This window comes from Giraffa tippelskirchi, chromosome 10, assembly GCF_054371585.1.
Source record: "Giraffa tippelskirchi isolate mGirTip1 chromosome 10, T2T-mGirTip1v1.2.pri, whole genome shotgun sequence".
Taxonomy (NCBI): Eukaryota; Metazoa; Chordata; class Mammalia; order Artiodactyla; family Giraffidae; genus Giraffa; species Giraffa tippelskirchi.
In genome coordinates this window covers 155,895,035-155,918,244 of record NC_137284.1, presented here as the reverse complement: position 1 = coordinate 155,918,244, position 23,210 = coordinate 155,895,035, and the positions used below count along the sequence as shown (strand labels likewise).

Sequence of the window (23,210 nt, the reverse complement as noted above, 5' to 3'; positions counted from 1 at the left end):
CTGGGGGACGGGCCCTGAGTCCGACGAAGGGCAGCGACCGGACCGGGGCAGGGGCGGGGGGCGCTTCGATCGCGCGCCCGCCCCCACGCCCTCGCCGCGCCCGCCGTCCCGCGCTCGGTCCACGCGGGGACCCGCCTCCCGGTCCGCGCCCGGAGCCGAGTGGGCAGAGCTGGGAGGGGTGTGGCGGGCGGGCCGGAGGGAGGGGCACCGGTCCCGCCGCTGCCGCTGCCTCCTCGGCGGCCGCAAACTTTCACAAAGCGGCATGTCCGGCCTCATCAATCTCCATTAATAATAGTTGGTTGGGCTGCGGGGGGCGGACGGGGGTCCCGGGCCCGCCGGCCGGCCGAGCCGCTGGGAACGGGCTCTGCGGAGGGAGCAGGAGCCCGGGCGCGGCGGCTGCGGGTGGAGGGAGGAAGTGAAGCGTAATTTGAGGAAGATGGATGAGTCCGGAGGGCGACACCCCCAGCCCGCCCGCTTGCCCGCCCCCTCCCTCCTTATGAGCGAGAGGAGCGCGGCGCCGGAGCCACACTGCGCCGAGCCCGCGCCCCGCCGCCACCTCGGCCCGGGAGCCAGGCAGCCAGCCCGGCGTGCGCGCGCGGGGCGCCTGAGCCGCGGGGGCGCACGGCGGCGCCCGGAGGGGAGCGCCCCGGGGCGGCCGCGGCTCCGGGCACCATGCAGCGAGCCGGCGGCGGGGGCGCCCCCGGGGGCAGCGGCGGCGGCGGCGGCGGCGGCGGCGGCGGCGGCGGGGGTGGCCCGGGCACCGCCTTCTCCATCGACTCTCTGATCGGGCCGCCGCCGCCGCGCTCCGGCCACTTGCTGTACACCGGCTACCCCATGTTCATGCCCTACCGGCCCCTCGTGCTGCCGCAGGCGCTGGCCCCCGCGCCGCTGCCCGCCGGCCTCCCGCCCCTCGCCCCGCTAGCCTCCTTCGCCGGCCGCCTGACCAACACCTTCTGCGCGGGGCTGGGCCAGGCCGTGCCCTCGATGGTGGCTCTGACCACCGCGCTGCCCAGCTTCGCGGAGCCGCCCGACGCCTTCTACGGGCCCCCGGAGCTCGCCGCCGCCGCCGCCGCCGCCACTGCCGCCCGAAACCACCCCGAGCCGGGCGGCCGACGCCCGGAGGGCGGGCTGGACGCCGAGGAGCCGCTGCCCGCCCGGGAGAAAGTGGCAGAACCCCCAGCGCCCCCGCCTGCGCACTTCTCCGAGACTTTCCCAAGTCTGCCGGGTAAGTGCCTGGGGCCGACCGGGGCGCCGGGCGGGAGGCTGGTCCCCCTGGAAGTCCGAGGCGGCAGCCTGCTCTCGGAGCCCCAGGAGTCCCGGAGCCCCAGATGGCCCGCCGTTGTGCGGAGCCACCTCCAGGTCCCAGATCCGCTGCCAGTTCTGTCTCCAGAGAGCCTGCAGCCTGGGCCCGAGACTCGCCCGTGCTCCCGGCCAGACTAGCGGCTTGCCTCCCGGCGGTCTAGTCCTCCGGCCCCGGCTCCCGCGGCTGCTTGCAGAACCTCTTGCTCCTCTGCTGGGAATAGAGAAGCTGCAAGTGTGGGATTCCTGGGGCCACCAGCCAGACCCCTGGGTGAGGGGGCAGTGGGCAGCTGTCAGTTCAGCAAGGGCTTCTGCGGAGACGGTGGTATTGACCCCCAGCGGGCCGTGGGAACGCAGGGGCAAAGGGAGCGTCTTAAAGTGGTGCTGATGGTGGGGGGACCTGTGTGTCTCTTGGGTGTGGAGGTCTCTTCTGAACTGGAGGTTTACAGCCAAGCCTTGGAGAACCAAGCAAGGGCCTAGCACTGCCAGACAGAGGTGGTCTGGGAGGCCCAGAGATAGGCTGAAGGCCGGGCTGAGTGGGGTGTGGCCCACTCGGCCTGGGAGTACTGGGAGTCCAGAATGCAGCTAAGATCCTGGAACCAGTGAGATTCAGCTAAGAGATTGTTCAGGGATCTCTGATCCTCCATAGGAGGATCACCTCTCGGGAGAGGGGAGGTGTATTCAAACAACCCTGTTTCAAATCAGTCCAAACAGGCCTCCCTGTTGACCTTTAACCCCTAGAAGCTGGAAAAGCTTTCACTCTCCAGAAGCAGATTCAGGTGTGCGAGACCCAAGACCTGTAGCTTATGCAGTTTGGTGGGTGGGCCCTATTTAAGAAAAACAGGGACTGCTTACAAGTGTGGTGTTCCTGAAGCTTTAAGTTCTTTAACATCAGGATGAACCTGCCTCTGCTTAACCGTTCATCACATCCAGTTTAGCAGGTGGAAGGGACCCAGGAGGCCTGGGGTTCCGACTCTAGTGGAGACAAGGAGAGCCAGGAGCCCCCTTTGTCCTTTGCCAGGAGAGAGCTACTCCTGGGGACGGGTTCCTGGGCCCTTCCTCGGAGTTGTCCAAAGGGCCAGTACTTCTTCCAGACCCCAAGGGGTGCTCTAGAGTCTGTCTGTCTCTTTCCCCCTTTAGCCCTGGGCATTCTGGCTCTAGGGTACTCAGCTGCTGGTTTTTTGTACCTGGTTGGACCAGGAGGAACTAGTGACTGAGATCTAGGCAGCATCTCCTGGGGGAGGATCCAGAGGAAATGATAGATCAGCAGCTGGAACGTGGGAGGAGAAGTCCGCAAGATAAGAGAGTGGGGGTGGGGAGGAGCCACGGGAGGACGGGAGGAGGAAAGGATCAGTGGGGTGCTGGGTAGGAGAGTCCTGAGACAGACAGGAGAGCCAGGGGGGGATTGGGGGAGAGTGTGAAGGGGTTTGGAGGCAGTAGGAGAAGCGGACACCTGAGGAACAGATGAGCACAGGGGGAGGGGAGAGGAAGACCTCCCAGAGGAGGAGAGCAGGGGTGGAATATCCCCAGGGCATGGGAGAACAAGCAACTCGTCCTGCTCTTCAGGGTCCCCCCACTTCTTGTTTTGACCCATCTGTGTAGTGGAGCCTCTTTTACTGCAGGTAGAATATTGGCTGTAACACCAGGCATGGAGGTGGGGAAAAGCAGAAGGAAAGAACAGAAGAGAAACACTGAGGAATAGAATAGAGGATGCACAAACGGACGGTATACCCAGATAATCCACAGAGAATATGAGAAAGGAGAGGGCTGTCTGTTGGAAGAGGCGTGTGCACAGGGTTTCTAGTGCTGGCTACATGAAAAGGGGGAGCAGCATTTCTGGCCCAGAAGTGTGTGCAAGAGTTCTGTCCTGAGAGGACTGGAAAGGAGCTAAATGAATATACTAGTAGGAAAGAGGGGAACGTTTCAACGCTAGGAGTAATTTTTTTTTAGAGGTTTGTCAATGTTGAGAGTTACAAGAAATGAATTTATATATACAACAAGGAAGAAAAGATCTTCATCACCTGAAGAGAACGCTAGAAGCAGTAAAGGGGATTGTTCGTCGTTCCTGGAGCAAAGAAAAGGAATTTCTTTGCTAAGAAGGATGGGAAGGAGACCTCCCAGAGGAAGAATTCTGAGAGGTGCTGGAGTGAAGGTCGTCCCCCCACTAGGAGGAGAGGCACAGAAAGGGTTCTCAGTGGGGCTTCCGGGGCTGAGCAGGAAGGCAAGATTTCACAGGTGATGAGTGGGAGGGCTTCCTCGTGACTGCGTGACTGCGGCTTCTTCTCCCTCTTAGTGCAAACTCTCCCGACGCGTCTTCACCTCGCCACTCATGTCCACCTTCCCAGTCTTGATTTTTTTCCCCAACAGAGTTGAGAAAAGAAAAAAGCAACTCCAGAAACATTAGACGTGGAATCAGTTTGAGGAGTGATGACACATGGCCCATGCTGAAAGTGGTGGGAAAGCGAACACTCCGCTTGGTAAATTGTAATAGAGTATTTAGTACGAAGTAAAAGAGTTCTTAGAGCAAATAATGGAGTTGGAACCTCATTACAGGAGATTTTGGAGAAGACATGGCATCTTTAAAATGACAGGGGAGGAATCGCTATCCTAGTGTGAATGGGTAACATGGGTCTGAAGTTATTAATTTACTTTTGTCTACTGTCTTACAATTACTATCCATTATAATGAAATTACAGTGAAGATAGGGCAATTTGGAGGATGAGGAGTGAAGTTCTTTTTGTTGGGAATTAGAAGGACTATTTCTAAAAATTTTGCTGAGCGTTGAGACAGATAGCGCCCTACTAGAATTGATGAGGAAGAAAGCAGAGCTTTATTATGATTTGATGGCAGGGTAGAAGCTATATTAGCAGGCAAAGAGAAATACCGTGTTCAGAAATAATGGGGGCAGAAAAGATTTGAAAATGGCACATTGAAAGCAATTCTAAGTTTGGAGCATGGGAGCAGTCGGTGTGGATAACTGGGAGAGATGTCTTAATAGGAGTGATAACAGAATTTTGAAATAGCAGGGAAGACTTAAAAGTATGAATCAACAGAAGCACCCGGAGCAGTGCCATCTAGCAAGTCATTTATGTAATTAAAATAATTTTCTTAGCCACATTCAAATAGTAAAATGAAACAGGCAAAATTAATTTTTATAATTTATTTAACCCAGCATGTCCAAAATATTATTTCAGCATTATTCAATATAAAAAATTTAATGAGATATTTGATATCCTCTTTTCACGCTGTCTCTGAAATCCAGTGTGTGTCTCACACATTCAGCACACCTCAAGTTCAACCAGCCACGTTTCACGTGGTCTGTAGCCTCATATGCACCATAGCTGACATATCAAATCTGAAGAATTGTAGCAGTCCTATGAAAGTGATGAAGGGAAAAGAGCTTTGAAACAGGTGGGTAGTGAAGTTGTCGATGTGTTAGGAATACAGAGGGAAGAGAGCAATTGGCCCCAAATGACAGGAAGAAAGAGAGTTCTGCCTTGAGTGGGGCAGGCAGAGATGATCTTGCGTGTGAAGGTGTGTGAGCTCTGACCGAGTTATCGGTCACATATAGACATATAGAAGCTGACTTGAGAATGTGGAGCTCACACACGTCACAGAGAGGATGCGGGAAGCGGGTGCTGCGTGCTAGGGAATGATGAGAAGAGCTGTCTATTCGGAGAAATGCAGGAGAAAACTGGGATTTGGAGGTGTTTCAGAGCAGTGATTCACTCGGGGAAAAGGGCTGGATTGCCTGAAAACAAATAGTTAAGTGGTAAGGGATGGTGGATTCTGTATGTGATTGTTGGGTCAACGATGCAAACAGAGTGAGAGATTGTTATGAAAGATAATGCCACTGCTGAGCGTGGAGAGGAAAAGACCACTTGCGCTTGAGATGGTGTGGAAAAGAAAGCGTGGTGGGACTAACCTGGGAGGGAGATGGCAGGGTATCGAGCATTCTCTTCTAAAACCAAACAGAAAAAAGGATTTGCTAATTTCTGAATAGAGACTGGCAATAATAATGGAAACCATACAAGGAGGCTAGCGTGGTATCTGAGTGCTGACTGAGGTCAGCCATGCACCTGGCCATAGGCAGGGAGCGCAGGGAGCGCTGAAGACGGCCCATCAGTTAATTCCTGAACAGGTATCCATTATGACTGTTGGAATATATTTACTCACAAGAGAAAAAAACTGGGAAGAATGATGTGACGTGGAATCAGAGACTTCTGTGAGAAACAGGAGGGAGATTTTTCTTGGGAGTGATGGAGAGCATGTTTTCCTAGAAATTTTGAGGAAGAGCGTTCAGGGAAAGGGACCGCTCCATTGACGTTTACAGAAAGGCACATGTTGCATTAACTTCATGTGAGTGAAAATGGACGTTTATTTAGGAGTGACACAGGGGTTCAGGTCTCAACTTTGTCAGTCATTGGCTCTACAGCTTCAGCAAGCCACTGAGTTCAATTCAGGAAACATTTGCTGTGTGTCTATTGGGCCTTAGTTTTAAGACACTCTGCATTGGCGTGTGTGCTAAGTCGCTTCAGTCGTGTCTGACTCTTTGCAACCCCGTGGGCTGTAGCCCACCAGGCTTCCCTGTCCATGGGATTCTCCAGGCAAGAATACTGGAGTGGGTTGCCATTCTCTTCTCCAGGCGAGCTTCCCGACCCAGGGATTGAACCCCCATCTCCTGCGGCTCCTGCATTGCAGGCAGATTCTTTACTGCTGAGCCACCAGGGAAGCCCTTAAGACGCTATGTTTATCGCTCAGTCGTGTTCGACTCTTTGTGACCCCATGGATTTAGCCCCCAGACTCCTCTGTCCACGGAATTTTCCAGGCAAGAATATTGGAGTGGGTTGCCATTTTCTCCTCCAGGGGATCTTCCCAACCCAGGGATGGAACCTGGGTCTCCTGCATTGCAGGCAGACTCTTTACTGTCTGAGTCACCAGGGAAGCCACTTAAGACCCTATAGGAGATTCCAAATCTTATAACTTCTCTAGGCTTCAGTTTCCTCACCTATAATGTTAAAGTTTTAGTTCAGATGATTTTTAACATTCCTTTCAGTTTTATAGAACTAAAAGCTTGTTTTTCTAGCCTCAGAATTTAAAGTCAGACTGTTAACATGGACTCCATGGACCCCTTATGAGGAAATCTGTTAATTATGGATGGGGAAAAAATTTTTTACGTTTACATTTCTACTAATTTCTCACTAAAATTTGGCATGTCTTGTGATTATGAAGGTAGGCCAGAAACTATTGCAGGGTCCACAGTACCTGAGATTTTTGTCGCCAATAGAGATCACAAATATTTTCATACAAATTAACAATCTTTGGAGACATCATGTTGTTTAATGAACTGATAAATGTAAATGATTATATCTCAAATGCATTTTAAATATTTGATAACTATTTTATATAATTGCCCTCTAATGTAATCCTATGTGTTTTATGTTAGGCACCTAAAAGCACTGTCCTGAGAAGGGGTTCACAGGCTTTTTCAGGCTGCCACTTTTGGTTGACCCTGGGTGAGAGAGAGAATGTTATTGGGAGGATTGGAATGGATATTGACATGCCTCGTGCCGCAGTGAAGGCAGCACCGGGAGGGTTGGAAGACAGAGGGGTCTCTGCTGTTAACCAGGGAACTGACGATTCTAGAAGTGAAAGTCGCTCAGTCATGTCCGACTCTTTGTGACCCCATGGACTATACAGTCCCTGGAATTCTCCAGGCCAGAATACCGGAGGGGTCGCCTTTCCCTTCTCCAGGGGATCTTCCCGACCCAGGGATCGAACCCAGGTCTCCCGCATTGTGGGCAGATTCTTTACCAGCTGAGCCACCAGGGAAACCCAAGAAGACTCGAGTGGGTAGCCTATCCCGTCTCCAGGGGATCTTCCTGACCCAGGAATCGAACCAGGGTCCCCTGCATTGCAGGCAGATTCTTTACCAACTGAGCTATCAGGGAAGCCTAGATTCTAGACGGTTGGAGCATAATTCCTATACTCAGCACAATGGGCTTGAATAGGCTATGCTGGAGGAACATAATATTCTGAGCAAAGTATTTGCATTGAGGGCAGTGTTAGAGTGAGAAGCTACAGGCAAGGATTTTTGCCTTGGAAATAACAGAAAGAAGGATCTTTGTGGTGAAACGGGTTGGGGGTTAGGAAGCAGCAAAGAATCAAGTAGTGGGGTAGATATACAAAAAAGAGGAGAGCTTAAAGAGGAACGGTGAGAAGAAAAGAACTCCCTGGGAGAGAGGTTTTCCCCAGAGGGAATGGGGGTCACCCCGCCTCCGAACCAAGGAAAAGTAGAGAGCGCCCTCTTCAGGTGGGTGCCCACCACTGCGGGGGTGATACGGGAGGTCTGGATTAGGAGCGGCAGAGGAGAGGTTGGGGTTTTTCACTGGCGATAAAACTCATTCTTGGAGAAAGTTACAGCTTAGGGTCACGTGGAAGAAGTTCTGAAGCTCCAATTGGGAGAGTGAGAGGGAAAAGAGAAGCTTGAATTGGTGTGACAGAAGAGTGACCTTCACGGGTGAATTCAGTTGTGGTCACAAGAGACAGCACAGCAAGGCAGGTGGTCAGGAGGCACTGCCTTCCCTCCCTTCCCATCATGGAAGGGAAAGGAATACTCGTCCAGCGATGAGAGGAATTGCGTTACTAGAAGCAAAAGGCAGGGTGGTGCCAAAACTAACAGAGACCAGGGTTGTGCGGGGAAAACACTTCGTGAAAATGAGGGTGGGGGAACTGGAAAGTCCTTCTGAGCTGGGGGCAGTGAGAGATGGATTCCTTGACTGAGAATTATGATAGTTTTTGTTCAGTCGCTCAGTCATGTCCGACTCTTTGCGACCTCGTGGACTGCAGCACACCAGGCCTCCCTGTCCTTCACTATCTCCCGGAGTTTGCTCAAACGCCTGTCCATTGAGTCGGTGATGCCATCCAACCATCTCGTCCTCTGTCGTCCCCTTGTCCTCTTGCCTTCAAATCTTTCCCCGCATCGGGGTCTTTTCCAATGAGTCAGCTCTTCACATCAGGTGGCCAAAGTGTTGGAGCTTCAGGTATTCAAGTAGAAGTTTTGGATAAGCTGGAACTCTGTACTGGGAGCAATGGGAAGAGAAGCGATGCAGGTGTACCGGGAGGGAGGGAGACGAAATGACCCCGAGACTGGAGGTGAGAAGCACTCTGTGTTGGCATGTGTGTGTGTGCTCAGTCAGTAAGTCATGCCCAGCGCTTTGTGACCCCATGGACTGTAAGCCCGCCAGGTTCCCCTGTCCAGGGGATTTCCCAGGCAAGAATACTAGAGTGGGTTGCCATGCTCTCCCCCAGGGGATCTTCCTAACCCAGGGACTGAACCCGCTTCTCTCTCTGCTCCTGCACTGGCAGGTGGATTCTTTACCACTGAGCCACCTAGAAAGCCCTGGGTTGTGCTGGAATGGATGACAACTATCCTGTAAATTTTGCACAGGTCCTGGGAGTATGTAACAGAGTGGTCTTGGCCAAACCACGCCTCTGTGTGTCCCAGCTTCCCCGTCAGTAAAATTAGAGGTTTGAATTAGGTGACCCCTAAGGTCACTCCAGCTTGACCGTTCTGTTATCTGTAAGGATACCTTTATTAGTGAATTGTTCCCTTTAAAAAAGAAAAAAAAAAAGCCACCACAAAAAAAAGCAAGGGGTTGGGGGCAGATTCTGCTTCTCAGTGCTGAGTTGTCATGGTCACTGTTGAGGAGGCAGCATCCGGATACCCACATCTCAGGATGGAATCAGGGCTGGGCTCTAGGGTGGAAGAGGCTCCATCTTCTGTGACCAGGGGTGTGTTGCCTGAGTGGTGGCTACGGAGAGCTGTTGTACGGAATGAGAGAACCCTTGATAAAAGGTGGGGTAGATCTTATCTGGGCCAGAAACGTCAGAGATCAGTTGTGACCTACCAGATGTCGTGAGGAAGGAGAAAGTGCCCCATGGTGAGTGAGGAACAGAAAAGCTGCCCTGTGTGATCAGCCCCTGGTCCCCTGTGCTATTTCTCCATCAGGATTCTTAAAAGATCATTTTTATTGATGTGTTTTTGGGCTGCGCTGGGTCCTTGTTGATGCGCCCCGGCTTTCTCAGGTCGCAGCGAACGGGCTCTCACCGCGTGACTTCTCCCATTGGGGAGCGCGGGCTCTAGAGTGCTCGGGCTTCAACAGCTGTGACTCAGGCTCTGGAGCACAGGCTCAGTAGTTGTGGCGCACAGGCTTAGGTGCCCCGTGGCACATGGGTTCTTCATTCCCAGACCAGCGATCGGACCCGCGTCCCCTGCACTGACAGGCAGGTTCTTAACCTCTGGACCATCGGGAATGTCCCTGGTACAGGATTTATGGCAGGGTGACAGTGGATTTCAGTCTCTGCTTCATTCATTGATAACGGAGAGACCGTGTTGCCTGGAGGAATAGACACAGGTTTTGGATACCGATGTCAATCGCTTCTCGGCCTTTTGGCTAAGGTCAAGTGCATACCGATCTCAGCACCACCTCTTTTGTGACCTCCGGCAGAATACTAACCTCTGCAGTCTCCGTTGTCTCACCAGTAAAATGAAAGGCAGCGATCCTTCCCTCATGGATTTGAAGATTAAACAAGAAACAGTTTGTCCAGCCTCCTAAAGTAATAGGTGGGCAAGAAATTATCGGTATTGTCCACATGCTGGAAACAGATGAGCGCTTTCCTGGGGATTAAATTGGGAAAGGCCTTTTACTAGAGATGGTGATGGGTGACACTCTCTGAACTGAAAAGGACAAATATTTCTGGGAGTGATGGTAAAATAGCCTTGTATTCCGAGGACTTAGTTTATACGGGGCGTACCCGGAGAGAACACTGCATGCATCTAATACAGGTAGATTTCAGATTTTGTCTTTGGCTCTTTGTCCCTCTTTTCAGTTCTCCTGTCTTACATGTTGGTGAGAAACTCTCTGTAGACACCTCGTGGACACGGCTGCCCAAAGCCTTTCGGCTGTGTCCCCGGGAGCCTATTCTTGCTTCCTGTTCTCTCCGTTAAAACAAACATAAAACCAAAAGCAGCAAACAAATAAACAAAAAACTTTTTTCTTCTTCACAGTCCCTATTCCCTCATATGTCTGATCTCAGCTTAGTGTTAGGAGCACAGCTATTGGATTAAAATAATTCATGCTGGATGGATTAAGGAGAGTTTTTAAAAGTCCAAATAACTTTCAAACTTGTTCAATTTTAGGTGGCACTATTATGAGTAATTTGAGGGATGACCTGGGTACCTTTTTGGGGAAATTATTTTGGATGGGAGAGGTATGGGAGTGAGGCAAAGGGCTTCCTTTCCCTGGAGTCATGTGATTCCTGTCACTTCTAGTTACAGTGGTGCCTGTAGTCAGAATTGTTTGGGTGGCTTGTGACAACTGTTGCTCAGTCGTGTCCGACTCTTTGTGACCCCATGGACTATAGCATGCCAGGCTTCCCTGTCCTTCACTATCTCCCAGAGTTTGCTCAAACTCATGTCCATTGAGTCGGTGATGCCATCCAACCTTCTCATCCTCTGTAGCCCCCTTCTCCTCCTCCCCTCCATCTTTCCCAGCATCAGGGTCTTTTCCATTGAGTTAGCTCTTGGCATCAGGTGGCCAAACTATTGAAGCTTCAGCTTCAGCATCAGTCCTTCCAATGAATATTCAGAGCATTTCCCTAATTAAACTAAAACGGACATTTATTGATTCACGTGGATCCAAAAATATAAGCCATGTTGTTGGGTCTGTTTGTCTTGCTCTCGGTCTGGCTCCCCTCTCTGCCTTTGCCTCCTTTTCTCCTGATGAGAGGGATGGGAGGGCACAATTGTAAGCCACCCTAAATCTTATAATCCCAGGCCGGGACCCCAGTGGAGTGCAGCACATATGAAGTCCTAGGAAGACCGACTCACTAGCTTGAGTCAAGTCCCCAGGAGATGGGAATGTATGGATCGGCAAGGTCCAGGTCACTGTCCTCGTGATTGTGAAGGTGGAGAAATGTGATTGACATTCCCTCTCTTCTGGGCAGTTGACAGAGAACAGCGGCCAAAGAAGGAGGTGCCATGAGTGAACAGGAGAGGCAAGCGGAAAAAGCCACAGTGAAAGTCCCGAGTGCCACAGCTGAGACCCAAGGCAACCAAATGAATAAATAAATATTTGGGGCAGTATTGTTCTTTAAGTGAGAAAACACACTTTTAAATAAAAGAAATAGTGACTGGTAAGGTAATATCATACAAACCAGTAATGATGGAAAAAGCAAACAGGAGAAAGGTCAGGTGGGAATTTTGTCTTGGGAACGAGGGAGAAAATGGCCTGTTTACAGGACAAAGGTGAGATTCGGGGAGTGAGGCCTCTTCTGCGGTGATTTTAAGGATCTTCTCCAAGAATGTTAAGGGAAGATGTTGAGGATGAGGTGATAAGTGGTCCTGATAAGGACCAGGTCTAAACCTAAACTGGATTTGATAGGAAGGCTGTTGATCTGATGAAGATCTGGGGAGGACTTCTCCAAGTGGAGGGAGGAGAAGACAGTTTACTGGGCAGAGTAGGAAGAGCTGATTGGAGACTTAGGAGAGCAGGGTTCTGGACCAGCTCTGCCCCTAGTGGTGTGACTGGGAAATCATCTAATCTTTTTGAAATTCAGTTTTGTTTTTCCACCTGAAAATAAGGTGACTAACCTCCCATTGCTACTACTACTATGTCAGCTCTACTTCAGTGAGTTGCTTGAAGATAACAATAATAAGTGTGAAAGTGCTTGGGAAGGATCATGCATGGGTGCTCTTGGCAATGACCACATTCAGTTCAGTTCAGTCGCTCAGTCGTGTCCGATTCTTTGCGACCCCATGGACTGCAGCACGCCAGGCTTCCCTGTCCATCACCAACTCCCGGAGCTTGCTCAAACTCACGTCCATCGCGTCAGTGATGCCATCCAGCCATCTCATCCTCTGTCGTCCCCTTCTCCTCCTGCCTTCAGTCTTTCCCAGCATCAGGGTCTTTTCCAATGAGTCGCATTAGTATGCCCTGAAAGGACCTCCAAGCTTGGGGTGGGCGGGCGGTGGTGGGGAAGTCTCAGCGACCTTGTCAAGAAGGTGGGAGGGGCTCTGGACCGCAGTGACACAGAGGAAGTTCTCATGTGGATTTGGAGTCCAGAATGCTGAAGAGTCACAGGGAGAGTGGAGAGAGAGGGAGTGAATATTCCTTATTTTACCTGAAAGTATAGCAAGGAGTAGCAGCATAGCAGGGTGTGAAATTAACGAGGATGAAAGAAAGACACATTGAAAGCAAACCAGTTGCCATGAAGGATGGGTGAAAGCACCGTCTCCAAAAAGAGAAATAATTACAAACTGGGTGTGATGGTAAAATGAAGGTGGGGCACACATACCTCTTTTTGGGGAGATGCCTTGGATTTTTCCCACCTTTTGACCCCGCCCTTCTGTGTTCAGGAAGCTGGGTAGTTGTCCAGAGAGGGGGTTGGGGCATGTGAGGGTTGTTGTTGTTTAGTCGATAAGTCATGTCCAACTCTGTGTGACCCCATGAACTGCAGTCCACCAGGCTCCTCTGTCCATGGGATTCTCCAGGCAAGAATACTGGAGTGGATTGCCATGCCCTCCTCCAGGGGATCTTCCCGACCCAGGGATTGAACCTGCATCTCCTGCATTAGTAGGCAGATTCTTGACCGCTGAGCCACCAGGGAAGACCCGCCTGTGAAGGTCGTTGTTCTTTAAATGGAGGGAAGAGAAGCCAGAACTGAGTGTAGTGGAGGAGAGGCTTCTCAGCAAACAATGACTTGGTTATATGTCAGCTGGACCAGAGCAGGCCGGGTGAGGGCTGGATGGTGCAGAAGCTCTGTGAGTTCCCGTGGCTGGGGGTCTAAGGTGGTTCTGCATCCTGGAGGCTCTTCTGGCTCATGACCCAGGCCCGTCATCCTCGCTGACCTTGGCGGCAGTGGACTCCTCTCTAAATGGTATGCTGCTGCTGCTAAGTCGCTTCAGTCGTGTCCGACTCTGTGTGACCCCATGGACTGCAGCCCACCAGGCTCCCCCATCCCTGGGATTCTCCAGGCAAGAACACTGGAGTGGGTTGCCATTTCCTTCTCCAAGGCATGAAAGTGAAAAGTGAAAGTGAAGTCACTCAGTCGTGTCCGGCTCTTCGCGACCCCATGGATGGCAGCCCGCCAGGCTCCCCCATCCCTGGGATTCTCCAGGCAAGAGAATTGGGTCTGGTGCTATTTGTTCTTCCTACTGGAGAACACCTACCACGGAGTCTCTGGCCCCATGTTAGGGCTTCTCGTTCTCTCCCAAGGAAGACTCGTTGCAAGGGCACCCCTGAAGCCTGAGTGTTGCTCTCTGCAGAGGGACCATGCCCCTGGAGTGGACCCTGCAAGTAATCATGGTTCAAACTGTGTGGTTTCTGCTTTTCAAGAAAACAGCCTCTACCAGGAGGACTCGATGTTTCCTAATAACAGCTGCCCCTCTGCCATTTCCCCTGGATAGATACCAAAGGCTTTTCACATACTCTAGACCTACCGATAGGGAACAAGCTGAAAACAGTGTACTCTTTTTAAAAATTTTTTTTATATTGGATATAGTTGATTTATAATGTTGTGTTAGTTTCAGGTGAACAGCAAAAGTGATTTAGTTATCCGTTCAATTCAGTCGTTCAGTCTTGTCAGACTCTTTGTGACCCCATGGACTGCAGCACGCCAGGCTTCCCTGTCTTTCACTATCTCCCAGAGCTTGCTCAGACTCATATCCATTGAGTCGGTGATGCCATCCAACCATCTCATCCTCTGTCATCCCCTTTTCCTCTTGCCTTCAGTCTTTCCCAGCATCAGGGTCTTTTCCAAGGAGTCAGCTCTTCGCATGAGGTGGTCAAAGTCTTGGAGCTTCAGCATCAGTCCGTCCAACGAATATTCAGGACTGATTTCCTTTAGGATGGATTGGTTTGATCTCCTTGCAGTCCAAGGGACTCTCAAGAGTCTTCTCCAACACTACAGTTTAAAAGCATAAATTCTTCGGCTCTCAGCTTTCTTTATAGTCCAACTCTCACATCCATACGTGACTACTGGAAAAACTACAGCTTTGACTAGATGGACATTTGTCGGCAAAGTAATGTCTCTGCTTTTTAATATGCTGCCTAGGTTGGTCATAACTTTTCTTCCAAGGAGTAAGCGTCTTAATTTCATGGCTGCAGTCATCATCTGCAGTGATTTAGAGCCCAAGAACTAAAGTCTCTCACTGTTTCCATTGTTTCCCCATCTGTTTGCCATGAAGTGATGGGACCAGATGCCGTGATCTTAGTTTTCTGAATGTTGAGTTTTAAGCCAACTTTTCACTCTCCTTTTTCACTTTCATCAAGATGCTCTTTAGTTCTTCTTTGCTTTCTGCCATAAGGGTGGTGTTATCTGCATATCTGAGGTTATTGATATTTCTCCCGGCAATCTTGATGCCAGCTTGTGATTCATCCAGCCCAGCATTTCTCATGATGTACTCTGCATATAAGTTAAATAAGCAGGGTGACAGTATACAGCCTTGATGTACTACTTTCCTGATTTGGAACCAGTCTGTTTTTCCATGTCCAGTTCCATGTCCAGATTTAGTTGTACATATACATAAATCTTCTTCCCTGCTGGCTCAGCTGGTAAAGAATCTGCCTGCAACACGGGAGACCTGGATTCGATCCCTGGGTTGGGAAGGTCCCCTGGAGAAGTGCTACCCACTCCAGTATTCTGGCCTACAGAATTCCATGGACTGTAGAGTCCACAGGTTCGCAAAAAGTCAGACACTACTGAGTGATTTTCACTTCACTTCACAGACATAAATCTATTCTTTTAAAGATTCGTTTCTCATATAGGTAATTAGAGTATTGGGTAGAGTTCCCTGGCTATGCAGTAGGTCGTTATTGATTATCTATTTTACATATAGGTCAAAGTTCTCCCATATAACCAGGGATGTCACTTTTACACACAAAGGACAGACCCTCTCTGTTTGGCCGTCCTACCTGGCACAGCCAGATTGTTCCCAATGAAACACTTTTCCTTCTGCCAAAAAGTTTCTCACCAGGATCATTATTTCCCACACAAGATTTTCAACGGTGTTTTATTGATCAAATTTTTTGTTCACATTAGCCAGCTATATAGCGTCTGCAGTTAGAAATTTACTTTGATGGACATTTTATTCACCAGATTCAATTATTCTACATCAAATTTTGCAAATAGAAATTTTATCAACAAGATGTGCTTCTGTCAGGTTTTAGTCAAAACCATTTTTATATGTGCAATTTTTGTTCTGAGTATGCTTACTATTTAGTATGTATTATGAATTTGATAAAAGAGTTTGCATTAATTTTTTTAGCTAATTCAGGAGAAACTGGTAAGGCTATTTCAGGATTGCTATGTTGTAAAGGATTGGACTGCTCTATTGTTCAGCCCGTCCTTCAGAATATGTTTCCGGTCACTTTGGGTCTTGAGTTCTAAAGTACTCCTGGCGCTGGTGGAGCAAAGAACAAATGGCTGGGCTCCAAATCCATCAGTGTTTAGGGTGGAGAAATCTAGCATCTGTTGGGGTGGTTTTTTTTGGAAGGCTTTTTACTCTCTCTCCCTGCAACCCCCCCGATTTTTTTTTCTATTTTCTCCCTAAACTTTTCAGCCCTTTCAGTTTCTCTGACTGATCATCTGATTCTTCTGCCCCTGGTTGTCTGCCCCGCCTCCCACAGCCTCATTCACTGTCCCAAACCCTCTCCTCTGAGAGCTAGCTGTATTTTCCCTTCTCTGTTGCTTTCTTCTATCTCCCTGCCCCCATCTCCTTCCAAGAGTTGCTTATCAGACCCCTCAATGTCATGAGTGTAAAGGCTCAGAGAGAAACTCTTCCCCCCGCCACCACCACCATGCAGAATCCCACCGGGATCGAGTAACCGAGAGAGGCTGTGAACCTGTGCTTCCTATATGGCTTTAAGCGCAGTGCTGGGGGTGGCCTGCTTGTGTGGGCTCGATGTTCACGGAATCTGCGTGAAGACAGAGGGATGGATGATTTGATCTCAGGAGGGCTCTGCCAGATCGGGAACCTGGGAACCTCATCTCAGTCATCATCAATTTAGATTTATTGGACACCCCCTGGGTGCTTGGAGCTCTGCTAAATGATTTCATCCTTCAAGCCCTGAATCCTAGTTTCTGCCTTTCTGTAGTAGCTGGTTAAAGTAGTGTAGTACTGGGCTGGGCTTTAACAAGATATAACAAGCTTTTCTTTCTGTTATTGTTTACTGCAAACCATGTTTTAAAAATTAGAAATTAAAAGTTGGAGGATTTAGTAATGATGTTGGGGGTTGTCCTTGATTTCCTTTAGCATAAGATCCTGTCGGTTCCCACCGCACACGGACTCCTCTCCAGTGACTCTGAGATCCAAGGGCCTAGGGCTTCCCTGGGGGCTCAGCTGGTAGAGAATCCGCCTGCAGTGTGGGAGACCTGGGTTCGATCCCTGGCTTGGGAAGATGCCCTGGAGAAGGGAAAGGCTACCCACTCCAGGATTCTGGCCTGGACAATTCCATGGACTGTATAGTCCATGGGGTCGCAAAGAGTCAGACACAACTGAGTGACTTTCACTTTTCACTTTCACTGGAAAGTGGGGACAATAATATTTATGGAGAGGATGTCTTATGTCCGGAGCTGGGCTGGAGAAACAGGGTTGTAGGGAATATTTTAGGAAAGGTTTGAGAAAGGAGGGACAGAGAGGGAGAATCAGAAAGTGCTCAGGAGTAGTTTCTTTCTTTCAGTCAACAAATACTTATCCAGGACTTCCCTGGTGGTCTGGTGGTTAAGACTCCATGCTCCCATTGCAGAGGGCCTGGGTTTGATCCCTGGTCAAGGAACTAGATCCCTCATGTCACAACTAAGACCTGGTGCAGCCAAATAAAAATAAATTTAAAAAGTAGGTATTTTTTTAGTGCCTACTCTGTGCAGGTAACTTTCTAGATGCTGAGAGTATAGCAGTGAAATATATACATAATATATATATACATATATATATTATGTATATATATAAATCTCTACCTTCCTGGAAAATGAAAGAAAGTGAAAGTCACTCAGTCGTGTCTGACTCTTTGCAACCCCATGGACTATTCTCCAGGCCAGAATACTGGAGAGGGTAGCCTTTCCCTTCTCCAGGGGATCGTCCCAACCCAGGGATTGAACCCAGGTCCCCCGCATTGCAGGCAGATTCTTTCCCAGCTGAGCCACCAGGGAAGCCCAAGAATACTGGAGTGGGTAGCCTTTCCCTTCTCCAGGGGATCTTCCTGACCCAGGAATTGAACTTCAGTCTCCTGCATTGCAGGTGGATTCTTTACCAGCTGAGCTACCAGGGAAGCCCACCTTCATGGAACTTATATTTTAGTAGGAAGAGACAACCAATAAAAATAAATGAATAAAGTTGGTTACGTATACCATAGCAACAAGTAAAGCAGAGAAGGGAGATGGGAAGCATAGGGAGTTTTAATTTTAAAAAGGAAGATCAGGTAAGGTCTCATTGGTAAAGACCTGAAGCAGATAGGGAATGAGCCAGTGACAGAATCTAGGTGAAGAACCTAGTATTCCAAACAGAATAAGTCAGGGGAAGGGCAGGGGACGGGGTGGGAGGGGCAGAGCAGGAGAAAACGTTGATGAACTAGCAAGAGAGGAGGGTGACTCAGGCTAGTTGGACCCAGAGGAGGTGATGAGTAGTCAGTTGGGCAGGGGCTTTACTGAGATTTGCTGGCGAGCTGGGCACAGGTGGTGGGAGTGAAGGTCTGGTCGGAATAACAGGGAGGGGGCGGGTAGTTAGCACTACCTGAGATGGGAAGGGAGGGGGGTTCAGACCAGGAGGAGCTGACTTGGGAGAAGGTCCAGGGGTCCAGTTTGGGACACCGGACGTTACACTTGCATTCTGGGGAGGTGGGGTTGGCCTGGGGAAGGGCCCGTAATGACATGAAAGGGGGACCCAGGGATGTGAATCTTGCAGAAATTAAACCGATTTTGGATCGGGCGGGATGAAGTCAGGGAGAAAGCCCGGGGTGCTGGGAGGTGAGCCCCGAGGGGCAGGTCACTGGTGGGCGCAAGGTGGGTGAAGTTGGGTGGGCTGTCAGAGAACCAAGCCCTCCTCCGAGGGGAGCAGGGAGGACTGGGTGAGGCTGTCAGGGGGTGTGCCACGTGGGCTTTGAGATGGTCGGATGAAGCAGGAAGCCCTCCAGGAAGAAACAGGGCCCGGGCCTGACAACACCGCCCGAGGAGGGGTGGAAAGGCGGGCTGGGCCGGAGGGTGGGTGAGCCGGGCGGGGCTGGATCGTGCCCTCTGAGGAGAATGTAAACGCGGGTCCTGAGCCAAAGGAACAGGTGCGGAAGGGAACTGAAAGTGAGCGGGCCGGTGCGGGGGCGCGGGCGGATGGCAGGGGTGAGAGAGGAGGGCCGGCCCCGCGGGGAGCGTGGAGATGCTCCAGCCTCGCGCATGCGCGCGTGCACTGCCCGTCTAGGAAGCATTTCACCGAGTCATCTTCTCAACCTCGGAGTGTGCGTGCGACACACGTGGTGATGTGCACGGATGCGCCCCCACCTGTACACCGCGAGCTCTATTGGTGAGGGGCTGACTGTTCAGTTGACGGGTTAATCCGTCTTCTTCTCGTTCTCCTTTCTACCGGTCGGTTTTCTTTTTGACTTTTTGTGGTTTACCCTGTTGATTGGTCCTTTGGGCAGAAAACAAGGGATTTTGTAAAACTCAAACACTAAAAAACACTTGTCATGCCTTGTCTGCCGTTCTGACAAAAATGTCGCTATGACGCAACCAACGGTCGAATTAAACTTCAGAATTATGTATGGGTTAAAATGTTTATATGCCTGTGATTACAAATAACCAGCAGCCTACTGAGTCAGAATCTCTCTTTTCCCCTTTTCCTCTCTGCATTTCCCTCCCCCGCTGCACTTGTTTCTTGCTCCGACTCCGGTGTTCCCTCCGGTTCTCAGCTGACAGCGAGCTCAGGGTCCCCAGGATTCTGAACTTGGGCAGAAAGCAGCTGTTGGTGCTTCTCACCGCCTTGGCTGGGAAAGAGGGAAGGTGGGAAAGAGATGGCATCGTTTTTTTATTTTTTTGAGATGGCATCTTTGTAAAATGAAGGATGGAAAGGGTCCTGGGGGAGCTGAGTGATTGGAAGAAAAACCTGGCATTCGAGAAGGTGGTGTGTGTGGTGGGAGGGCTCCCCAGTCTGGGCTGGATGGTCTGGTTACGGAGAATTGGGGAGGCGAGGGTACAGACACCTCCTGACTCTCGGGTCCTTGGGTAACACTTCCTGGGGCAGGAGGGAATCACATGACCCTGAAGTTTCCATCTGGAAACGAGATGCCAAGATTCCCAGCTCCAGGAAAGAGGGAAAAGGAAAGGGGCCAGACTAGAGGGGCTTGCATGGCTTTTCCCCTGAGGCCAGGTGAGGAGTCCCGGGAGGAGAACAGAGGCGGCCTCCTCTCTGTCCTGCAAAAGTGAATCTCCTGTGTTCTCACTCCTGCCTGTAGTGACTGAAAGGATCCTGAGCCCGGCTCCAGCTGTTTCATCATGCTGAGCAGCTGCAGAGTCTGGGCTTGGAGGGGCAGTCCGTGAGTGGGGAGCCCTTCACCGGGATCTAGAGAGAGCCGGGGAGGTAGCAGGTAGGAAAACGAGGTTGAGGGTTGGAGGCCTAGGCATCTGGGTCCTGGGAATGGGGCCCTCTTGATGGATGCCTCCCCCACGTTGCCCGAGTGAAGTCTCTGCTGGTTAATGCCTTTCTTCCCGTCTCTCTGTCTTCCCAAACCTCGTCCCACCCTGCCCTGCCTGTGTCCCCTCCCCTCCCGTCTCATCCCCTCCACGTCTGTCTCTCCACTGGCCGCACGCTGTCCATGCCTGGCCCCGGTTCCATGTGCCACCTCCAACCTGTCTGCCTTCTCCTCGCCTCCCCCCGCAACCCGATCCCACCCCAACCCCACCCCACCCCATTGGCCCCCACTCCCCGCAGCAGAGGGGAAGGTGTACAGCTCTGATGAGGAAAAGCTGGAGGCACCCGCAGGAGACCCGGCGGGCAGTGAGCAGGAGGAAGAGGGCTCGGGCGCGGACAGTGAGGACGAAGGCTTCCTGGACAGTTCTGCCGGGGGCCCAGGGGCCCTCCTGGGACCTAAACCGAAGCTGAAGGGCGGCCTGGGGACTGCAGCGGAGGAGGGGGCGCCCTCGACAGGAGTCCCGGCCCCCGGAGGCAAGAGCCGGAGGCGCCGCACGGCCTTCACCAGCGAGCAGCTCCTGGAGCTGGAGAAGGAGTTCCACTGCAAGAAGTACCTCTCGCTGACCGAGCGCTCCCAGATCGCGCACGCCCTCAAGCTCAGCGAAGTGCAGGTCAAGATCTGGTTTCAGAACCGGCGGGCCAAGTGGAAGCGCATCAAAGCCGGGAACGTGAGCAGCCGCTCTGGGGAGCCTGTGAGAAACCCCAAGATTGTGGTCCCCATACCCGTGCACGTCAACAGGTTTGCCGTGAGAAGCCAGCACCAACAGATGGAGCAGGGGGCCCGGCCCTGAGGGGCCCCCGGGGGACCTGGGGAGGCACGGGTCTGTGTGGACACTGGGCTGGGCTCTGGGGACCACAGGGGCCCCCGCCTTGGTCCTGCCCTCGGATGGGGCTCCATCAGCAATTGGCACGGCTCTGGGGGCCCCTCCTGGCAACCTGAGTTGTGGACCCTGGGTCCTGGGCCATGCCAGAGGCCCCAGGCCTGGGCTTCAGGGGTTCTCACTATTGAGGAGCTGCTGGGACTAAAAGGGGGCTCCTCGGGCCTGCAGGGTCCCCGTTCCCTCAACTGATGCCCTGGAATCGCTTCTGAGGGGCGGAAGGAAGCCAGGGTGAGACCTGCCAAGATGGTCACAGCTCCTTATTTATTTTGTGTAAAGTTTGTATATATGGAGCTCTCTGCCTCGGTCTGTCTTCCAGAGGGACTGGGGAGGTCGTGTGTCTCCTCCAGCCTCAGTTTAACCTCCCAGTCCCAGGGCAGGCACCACCTTGCCTGTCTACGGTGCAGGACGGGCAAAGAAACAAAAGTTGGAACTGTCGCTGCCCCCTTAGGTACCCATCAGCACTCACCGTCTCCCCCACGTAACCTACCTCTGCTTCCGTCCTTTCCCGCTGCACTCACTGCCCACTGTTCCCGCCTCCAGATCTCACGCTCCTAACAGGCACCGCTGCTTCCGACTTCAGGGTAGAGGACTCACTCGCTTTTGAATTGAGAGGAAGTGAAGTGCTAGAGCCCAGGTTCTCAGGGGGTGAGTCCAGGCCATGTCTGACTAGGTGGAGGCCATGAGTCCTGTGAGGGCCCGGGGCAGGCCAGGGGCTCACCCTCGTCACCCGGGAGCCCGACCATCATAATCGTCTTCCGTGTAGAGGACACGGCAGCTCAGGCCATGACTGCTGGTCTCTGACATTCCAGACGTGAGGGCCTGGAGCGGGGGACCCACATCCAGTCCTCTGTGCTTGCAGCACTGATTGTGGTCTCCCCTTCCACCCACACTGCCCTGATTGCGAAGCTTGGGATCCCAGATCCTCTTCCGTTTGAGAGAACCCACTGCAGAGTGCAGGAGGCAGGAATGTGTGTCTGGTAGTTCTAGGAGGGTGTGGGCTGTGGGGGAAGCTACCGAGATAGGAGTTAAAGGCTTCAGGGTGGGGATTCTGCGAGCAAATTAAGGAACAGCATCAGCGGTGGACAGAGGAGACAGATGTGAGGCTTCAGGGACAGCCGCAGGGCACAGGGTAGACCAGGAGGGAAGGAGACAAGCTGAAGCTGTCGGCTCCTTCCCCACCTTTGCAAGACGGGTTGTTGTCCTGTACCCACAGAAACCGGCTGAAGTTGCTGTCACGGTTAACGGGCCTGCCTGGGAAGAAACAGGACCTGCTCTCTTGCTAAGCCGCTGAGATTAAAAGGCTCTGAGTGAGGCAGGTGAGCAAGGGGAGAGAAGGCCAGCCCGGGCCAGCCTCCTCAGTGCCCCAGGGCACTGTGCTGTGGGTCCCGGCTCCGGGCTGGTCAGCTGTCTAGTCACTCACATGTCCACCGCCCGCATCTCCCAATGGGACTGAGACAGCCCTTCCCTCCTGGCGGCTCTGGCAGCCAGAGGGAAGGCACCCTGGAGCTGTGGCTGGTCATGAGCCTCGGCGGCACAGTGCCTGGGCTGGGACACACATCCAGGGTCTTCTCTCTTCTTTGGCTAAATTCCAGGAAGGCTGGAGGCCAAGAAAAACGTAATCCAGACGAGCCCCACCCTGATCTAGATCAAGGCTGTCTGAAATCTTAGACTCACCCACAGAGGAAACCTACAGAGGGAGATTCTTTTTAGGAGAGAAGTCAGGCAGCGAGAGGTCAAGGATCCCAGGAGCTGTCATCACCTTGCTCTCAGGAATCCTGTCCGCAAGTCTAATGAGAGCAGGAGCAGAGGCCCGCAGGGGCGAGGGCTGGGTGAGGAGAACCAAGGCCGTCATCTGCTTTTTTTTTGCCTGGCTTTGCCTCTGCAGCCTCCTGAACTACACCAGGTGGTTATTCACCCTCTCAAGAGGCTTCTTTTCCTTAGGGAACCTGGAGATGATTATTGCTAGTGTTTGTCTGAGCCCAGGAACCCAATCTTACACATACCCATAGCCCTGTCTATTCTGCCCTTATCTTTGCTTAAGGCGCTTATCCGCCTTGCGAAAGGGGCTGTGGATGAAGAAAATAAAATCCGGTTTTCTCTCTCAATAGCTTTACTTGGTTAATTTCCCACTGGCAGGCGCCCACGCAGAGGCCGCCAGCCCGCCACACCCACGGCGCACACAGGCCACCAGCAGGGTGGCGGTGGGCTCCCTTGAGAGCGGGGACCCTAACCTGGCAAGTTCTTCAAGAGCGGATGCAGAGGGTTTCTCCTGCTTGTCTTTCTAGCGAGACTAA

General features: G+C 52.0%; 2 protein-coding genes across 4 annotated transcripts in view; both read left to right on the top strand.

Moving 5' to 3' along the window:
• The window catches only part of ASB10 (ankyrin repeat and SOCS box containing 10), a 40,449-nt gene extending 17,428 nt beyond the window's left edge, over positions 1–23,021 (top strand). For 2 of the 3 annotated variants that reach the window (XM_081533445.1, XM_081533441.1), the window contains exon 6: positions 20,279–23,021. The gene's annotated coding sequence lies outside the window, so the exon portion shown is untranslated. Of the gene's footprint in view, positions 1–20,275 lie in introns of all 3 variants that reach the window. The other variant, XM_081533443.1, reaches the window with a different exon arrangement.
• GBX1 (gastrulation brain homeobox 1) lies at positions 673–23,021 on the top strand. Its single transcript, XM_081533446.1, has 2 exons — positions 673–1,225; positions 20,276–23,021. The coding sequence occupies exons 1-2, from the start codon at positions 673–675 to the stop codon at positions 20,824–20,826; spliced, it is 1,104 nt and encodes a 367-aa protein (XP_081389572.1). The 3' UTR covers positions 20,827–23,021.
• Positions 23,022–23,210: the final 189 nt, after the last annotated feature.